This window comes from Rhopilema esculentum, chromosome 12, assembly GCF_057945365.1.
Source record: "Rhopilema esculentum isolate cy_ngs chromosome 12, ASM5794536v1, whole genome shotgun sequence".
Lineage (NCBI taxonomy): Eukaryota > Metazoa > Cnidaria > Scyphozoa > Rhizostomeae > Rhizostomatidae > Rhopilema > Rhopilema esculentum.
The window spans coordinates 4,396,613-4,404,604 of record NC_142826.1 but is presented as its reverse complement, the minus strand read 5'-3'; the positions used below and the strand labels follow the sequence as shown (position 1 = coordinate 4,404,604).

The 7,992-nt window shown below is 34.8% G+C and overlaps 1 protein-coding gene across 2 annotated transcripts in view; it reads left to right on the top strand.

Moving 5' to 3' along the window:
- The first annotated feature begins 3,353 nt into the window (after positions 1 to 3,353).
- Positions 3,354 to 7,992, top strand: part of LOC135681737 (1-phosphatidylinositol 4,5-bisphosphate phosphodiesterase beta-4) — a 31,924-nt gene continuing 27,285 nt past the window's right edge. For both annotated transcript variants that reach the window (XM_089111799.1, XM_089111798.1), the window contains exons 1-4: positions 3,354 to 3,691; positions 5,883 to 5,963; positions 6,634 to 6,690; positions 7,580 to 7,714. In XM_089111799.1, coding sequence (XP_088967925.1) covers positions 3,602 to 3,691; positions 5,883 to 5,963; positions 6,634 to 6,690; positions 7,580 to 7,714 — 363 coding nt within the window. In that variant the 5' untranslated portion in view covers positions 3,354 to 3,601. The remainder of the gene's footprint in view (positions 3,692 to 5,882; positions 5,964 to 6,633; positions 6,691 to 7,579; positions 7,715 to 7,992) is intronic.

Genomic DNA, 7,992 nt, shown 5'->3' with positions numbered 1-7,992 from the left:
CTTACCTGAACACACTTCACAGAAAGATTGAATCTTTCTCCTAAAACAGTGGTTTAAACTTCTGCAAAAGACTTTTAATTCATTAGAAGCAATATTTTGCTACGCTTCTTGCTTGGAAGGTCACAATTTATGACTTGAAATGGTCCAAAAGAGAATTCATCAGCCTTTGTCAATCGGGAGGGCATTGTAAAGCATATAACAGGGCGTAGACCCAATACAACTTCCCTTGGAACCCTACTAGTCTTTTGCCATTTTGCCTTACAAATATTTAGGTCATGGTTAAGTGAATGGTTGTATTCCGCAGTGTTTTTCAAACATTTGTGCTTTGCTACGTTTAGAAAAGTAGAGATCATGCTCCCTGTTCTCGATGACATGAAACTAGCTGGAAGTTCCTCATTTCTTGGAATATTTTACCTTTTAGATCTTATGTTGTTAGATCCCTCCTTTCGTATAATAAGATATTACATGATTTAACCTCAGAATTTAATGAAAGAAATTTAGGTCATTCCCACGAATCTCACGCAGTCTCAACTCTAACACAACTACAACAGCAATCTCCTTTTGATTTCTTTTTATTCCGTTCAATACACAACATATGTATACTCAGGAAGCAAATTTCGAAGTTGAGTGCTCCAGTTTCTTAGGGTTTTTGGAAATTTCAATTCTTATTATTTCTCAAGAGTTTCTAAAATATGACGTCGTTAATTTTAGTATTCGGTTCCTAATTTTAATTTTCAACGCTAAGAAACTTATTGGGGAGGGTTTTCTACGCTGCAGCCAGTAAGACATTGTTTTCAAATGCTCTATAAAACATTTCTGTCAAACGATTCATCTCTGTGGAAATTGAATTTTCGTTTTCTGTGTCTAAATTTTCATGGTAACTAGTCAATTATATTTATGGAATTTCCTTAAATTTGAGAGTTCTGGGGTTCCTGTCAAATTCAATTGTAGTTTATTTTGCTTTGTGTACTGAAGTTTCTTAATATTTTCTCGTTGCCAGTATTCATTTCAGTATTCGTTTCTTTTGCTGAGTGATCATTGTTGTGTAGAAAGACGGAGTTCGTTTTTCTCCTTAACCTCCATTGGCACAAATCTGAAATTATTCTGATCTACTTTTTTATTCCCTTCAATTCCTTTTAAATATTTGAAAAATGGCTTTAAAAAGGCCAAGCATTTTAAACAAATCTGGGCTATTTATCTGACACTCTTCAGAGTTGAAAAAAAACAGAATATTGACTTTTTAAGCTATAAAACATATAAACCCTATTGTGGATCTAATTTTAAATGTTTAAATTTCGACCACGTAACGAAGAAGAACTCCTTCAAAAGCTACTAAATATGCAAAATCAGTTAAATATGCCACAAAGTGCATGATATATGGTAGCCTGCGTGCAGACTCTGTTGACAAAATTGAAAATAGGAGAAAAAGTAGAGTCTGCGAAGCCGACCCGATTTTCTTGTTCACAGGTTCCTCAAAATCAAGGAACCGAATTTGATTAGTTGGGGGAATTTCAATTGGTTTTTTTAGCTTTCAAAGTGGCGCCTTCGAGCAGAAGTATAAATGAATGGTATCAAGTTATAGAATAGGTCTGTTTGTTCTTTTGAACAACTAGAGTTACAGAAAAACATTGCACGCTAATGGAGTTGTTGTTTTAGTGTTTAAAATAAAATGTTGATGTCAGCGAACAAAAAAAGCGGCTCTGTTGCGCAGACTCTACTTTCTCTCCACTTTTAAATTTCCGTGTCTGCACGCAGGCTAGAGATATGGCTAATGAAAGATTTGATGTTTGCCAATAGATTACTGTTATTTTGTCTCTGTTCATAGAGTTATAAACTTTGAGCAAATTACTAGTCGATTTTTTATTTTTGATTGGAAAAAAGGCTGTGCTCCTGTAGCCATATCTCAGCCAGTTCGTAACATAATTAACATCAAGGGGTGTTTCATAGTGTTCATCCAGGTAACTTGATTCTAATTTTATGACGTCATCACTTGAGAATGTTTTAGGCCGATCATAAATGCGAGTCCAATCAGTGCCTTTTGCTAAATGAAAATATTCAAAAATGTTTTTCTAGGGCCTCGGCTCATGAATGGAGAACAGCGAAAATAAAGGCTGTATTTTGTAACTAAAATTGAATGTACCAGCATTCAGCTAGAAGGCAGTGGACAACAGGTAAACAAATGTGAACAATCGCTTGAAGCGCGCTTTTTCTTCCCTAGAAACAATACCTTGTTTATACCGCTGTTTATACATTCACTGGAAAATAATACCTTGTTTAAACCACTGTTTGGTGCCCTGGTTTTCTATGCTGTTTCTTTACCTCCTCCCTCCCCTATTCACATTTTCAACAAAAAGGCTACACGTAGGGACTGCAGGGCACGGGGGACAGGCTCCTTTTTTCCCGTGCACGTGAAGTGTTTGCAGTAAAGTGCCTATTGCCAACGCACAGGGGTGCCCCCTATTGCCACCATGTTCTCCCCACCTTCATAACGCTCCTACGTGTGTCAAAATCGCACCCTTTATTTATATGGCTGATTGTTCTCAAAATAGCCGTTTAAGAAGGAAATATTGAAATAAAAATGTCGTACTGTTCATGATTGTCCGCCCTTTTGAATTAAACGAACCTCAAGGATTTTGCTCTAAACGAATTTTTTCTTTATCAAAAATACCTTCTAACAAAGATAAACAAAGTTTATAGGTTTCTCAGTTCATTGAATCACGTTTCAAATTCATTCTAAAATGGCTTCTTTTCAGGCTGTAATGATAATGAAAATATATTTCTGCTGATAAACAAATGCATGGGCTCCGACACAGGTTTGAAAGTGTAGGGAGGGGGGGGGGGGGGGGCAAGGAAAAATTTAAGACCCATAACAAAGGATTTTGAAACAAGCTCTATTTTTAATGTTTTGCAAAAAAAGATGAGGGCGTGGACCCCCGCCCCTTCATCTGAGGCCCTGTGATAAGCATCTTTCAATGATGCTACCTACCCCCTAGGGTTGTCAGCCTTACGAATATTGTTACTGTGTTTTTTTCACAAGAAATATACTGGACTCTGTATAACGGGTCTACAAATTTCGTAGTTATTGAATTTTGTAGCCAATCCAGTTTCTTTTTGAATTATTTTTTTCATTCTTATCTCGAAAGGCTGTGATAAACAGCAGCCTCGTGTATCTACTAAAAACTCCTTCCCATTATTTCACTGTTTCCTACCCCAGGCTGTATTAGTGCAGTCACAAAATAGGAAATATCTGTGGTGTAGTTTTGATACGTATTTTCTATTCTGTGGTGCAGTTTTGTTACGTATTTTCTATTCTATGATGGTTTTGATACGACCTCCTTGAAACACATGACATAATTCACACTTTTAGATATGCTCAAATGACTCGGAGTTAGATTAGTGTAAAGTTGGTCATGATCTTGCATTACATTTGGAAATCCACATAGGACGAAATTACTTTAAGGAGATGTATGCCGCAAGGAGATGAATATGTTGCTTGTAACTAAGACATCAGGGCTCTTCTTTCTTCGACACCCATCATGTCTCGAGGTTGAATGATGACGAAGAACTGCTTTTTGGAAGAGCTGCACTCTCCTGCACAGGAATGAGCACATGGAAGGAAGAGCTTTTGAGTTTTCAAGCCAACGTGCCCGAATGCCTCAAAACCAAATCCGTATTTCTCAAATGGGAGGAGGTATTGTAAATGTTTTTCTAGACGACTGTAGATTTTCTGCTTTTATTTTGAGCTGTTTCCTTCCTTGCAGTTGAAAGTGCAACCCGATCTTCTAGTTAGGCCCTGTATTATTGAAGCTTGCCCTCAACATATAATCGAAACAAGATAATTTTTTAGGGAATTAAATCAGCAGCTGTATAAGTAATAATTCAATGCTACAAATACTGTTTGAATATACCTATTGATGTTTCCCAAACAAAATTGCCCAACAAATTTGGTAACACGTGCCCATTCTCAAAAAGATAAACAACTTTGCCATTCCGGGCTTTGATTTAGTTTACATTGACAAAACTATCGTCCACCGAGTTCTCAACTCATACTCCATACATAATAAAGACACATATACGGGGCTTAATTTTTGAATAGGTTGTGTTCGTATCAACTGTTTCAATGCAAAAACGGAGCTAGTTCAATTTGCGGAAGGAAAAGGGGTTAATGTCAAATGGCATCCTTGTGAGGTTCAGGTTTACCGAGATTGCCGCCCCTTTCTCGCACTGGGATTTAACGTAGTTAAATTATTTGGCCTCACATCTTTTTAATGGTGTATGATTGTGATCAAGGTTTAAACAGTTGTATATTCTAGATTTTGGCCATAAAATTCACATCCTCCTTCCTGTTTCGGGAAACTCCATAGTCTGTATTTATTTCCGCTTGAATTCATTGTAAAGTAAACACTGGCAAGACGAGTGCTAAGTGAAGCGAATGACTAGCTCAGTTCAATTCCCTTTTTTTATCTCGTTTCCTTTCAGCCAATACACTCATTTTTTTACGAGAAACAAAGGTCGATGTTGAGTACTCAAATTTCTGAATGTTCTGGAAATTTCAATATTCATTGTTTCTTAAGATTTTCTTAATTATGATGTCATGAATGATGTTATGAAATATTCGTGACCTTTTTTATCACGTCGAGAGATTCGTTTCCGTTCCGATGATGTATTTAGATGTGGGGAGTATATTTTTATCCCTTGTGTCTTAAGTTCTAGGCCAACAGGGCAATCTTGTTCTTGGATTTTACAAAATTTGGTTGTTCTCAGTTTTATCATGATTTAATAGTTTCTTAATTTTTTTGCTTCGAGTACTGAAGTTTCTTAATTCTCACTGACTGTTCAGTACTCGTTTCTTATAGCCAGTTTCTTATAAAAAAAATGAGTGTAACAAAATATGTCTTCAACCTGACTGGAATTAATATTGGTGTTTATGTATCATGGTTTTGATAAAATCCAAAATTGATTTGCACTAGGTTTGATTCATACCCGTCTTGTACTTAAAGTAGCAGACTGGTGTTTGAATTTACTGCATTTTCCCCTTCAAAACTTTGCTTGGAAATTGCAAAAGGGGCTTTGGAAGATCAAAAAAGACTGATCAAAGCTAACATGTATACCTTAAGATTCAAGTTAACCTGCCAACTTTTCATTTCTTAAATTGAAGTTTGCTTTAAGTGCTGTTTTTTGAAGCTCTTAAGAAAACAATTGACAGCTGTTGCACTTTTTGTTTGCACTTGCATTTTTTGCTTTGATTATTGTGTAGCATAAAAAGATTTTACATGCCACCAGCTATATCTCACTGTCCAGCATTCAGACTGGAAACTTTGTTCATTTTAATCAAATGTTTGCACATTTTGTGTTCAAATACACTTGATAAGCAAAATCTGCAATAAAAACAATTATATATAATATAAATAAAACAATTGAAAACACATTTATGCTTTGACTTTTATCTAATGTGCACAAAATATTAAAATCTGTGAACCAAAAACATTCCATGTACATATAGTTTGCTTTCAAGACAGTGCTTTTGTGTGATGAAAGTTAGAAATTGACATGTTTGTTCTTGCGATTGAGAGAGTGCATCATATTATGCTTGAAGTTTCTAAAGAAGACTAACTTATTTTATTTTCTATTAGATGAAAAATATCAAATTGCGTTTGTGTTGATCTTTAAATTGTTTCCACAAATTATTTTGATATGAAATTTTCATACTTTTTGTGGTGTTTTTGTGATAACAAGACCTCCATATTTTTTATGTCTTGAAAAGACTGTGAAGGAAAATATGCAAACTTTTCAGAAAACTGGAAATATGTTGTTTAATTTTACAAAGTTTTGGAGTTTTGAATTTTAATCTTGAATTATTCAGCTAGATGTTTAAATTTTAGGAACCGCCATCTGTCCATGAGATCATTATTCAAGTTGATCAATATGGATTTTTCTTGTCCTATACATCAGACTTGGAAAAGGTTAGTTTATTGTACCAATTCTTATTATTGTATTACTATTAAGAAGTATTTTTTCAGTATAAATCATAAATCTTTACATACTTGTCTACAGTAGCATGGTCAGGGTGTTTAGATTGGGGACAAAGACAAGTCGAGCCAGGGAAAGTTGAGGGTCCACACCCTTTTGAATGCCAGAAAATGCCCTTTTTCAAAGAGATTTTCTCCTCTCTTGGTCCCCCCTCACTACGCCAAAGTGAAATAATCTTTTTTTATTTTCATTACAAATCTGGTAATATTAATTGCAGAGAAGGTTGCTTTAACTTTGCCTGGGAGCCAAATGATTTTGTTTGCCTATATGTCTTCTATTCACTGCAAGCTTCAAAATTTCAAAACAAATTGCATAAATATGACTACTGGAATTCATTTTGGTGTCCATTTCATTTTTCCCATTGTCTCTGTTCCACTCAAAACTTGTAGTAACCAAGAACATGTTGATATAAGGAGTCAAGTATCCGAAAAAGTTACATGTAAAATTATTTGCAAGAAAATTGTTCTTCAATACAATTATTGAATAGCAGTCCAATTTCGTTTTACTTAACAGTTAGACATTAGAATTGTTCTTTGCCAATCTTTGCAAATCAAAATAAATGATTGATGATTTTTTGTAAGTTTTATGTCTTTATTTTTTCAGGAAATTATAAGCATTGATTTATCACAAATCAGTGATGTCAGGTTTTGCTTCCCAAAGGTGACATTTGTTTAGTTTTTAACCATGAATTTATCTTTGTAACAAATATTTTGGTTTCCTGTTTTAATGTAGTAGTGCAGAAACATTGAGTATGCAGATAATCACAATACAAGAGTGACTGGCAAAATGTGAGTGACTGGAGAAACAAGTAATTTTGTGACATAGAAAATGATTCATAACAGTCTGAATATGTTTGTAAAAATTTGTGACTTAGTAGCATGTGTTAGCGTTATGGTTTTTTACTCTTAGCAGTCTTCATTTTTCTTGGTTATTGATACCTAGTTATCAGAGGAATGATAATTACTGATTAATAAGAGGCACAATTTAGCTGTCTGTTTTAATTTTCCTATATATATTTGAAGATAAATAATCAGTAAAGCCAACATGGGTATTGCTCTGGCAGGGACAAAATGATGATCTAGATATTGTATGATTCATGTTTGAAATCAACATCTAGATTAGCAGTGGCAGACAATTACTGTAAAGTGGTGACCCCCTGGTGGGAGACAAGCAGCTTTTTCAGTGGTCTCTGGCAAATGGCCTCTGGTCTCCAAGAACGGGACTCTGGCAACAGGAGTGGACAATTCTAGTAAAAATTTGATCAACTGGCAGTTAACCTGAGTAATGATGAGCAGTCCCTGATTTGTAGATGAAAGACAATAAAATTATTCATCTGAAATCTTGAAAATAGACTAGATATCAAACAGTTTTGTAAGATTTGATGCTTAGTATTTCAAGAAAGTATAAGAAATTCCTCACTGCAAATTGAAACTTAAATGATGATGCTTTTTATTCTTTGTTGTGTCTTGTGTTGTTGTATGAGAAATCAATCAGTTTGTAAAAATGTGCCAGCTAGCCCAACAACTGACTTGAGTAAAACGTTTTGCAGGAAAAGGTTCGTGAAACATTAGAGAGTTTCAGTAAGGAGCCTCTTTCAGATAGGTCATTTTCAATTGTGTATGGAAGCAGTCTTGTAGATGTGAACTTCCTTCGTATATGCTCTTGGTCAGTCCATATTGCCAAGGTGAATAATTTCACTTTTTTAAATTCTATTAGTAGCTTTGCCACAAAAGTTTTTAATCTGACTTTTGAATTGTCAGCAAGTATTACCAATCCATGGTAGTTTAAGATAAACTGGGCACTTTTGCGAACCAAATTTTTGGTCCAAACTTGATTGAATAACGATACTGGTCATGTGCTTGCATTTTTTTGATTGTATATTACGATCTGCAATTGGGTATATATTTTTTATCATTTTTCTTAGCAAAGAGGGCAAGGCTCCCACAAATAAACAGGGGCAGT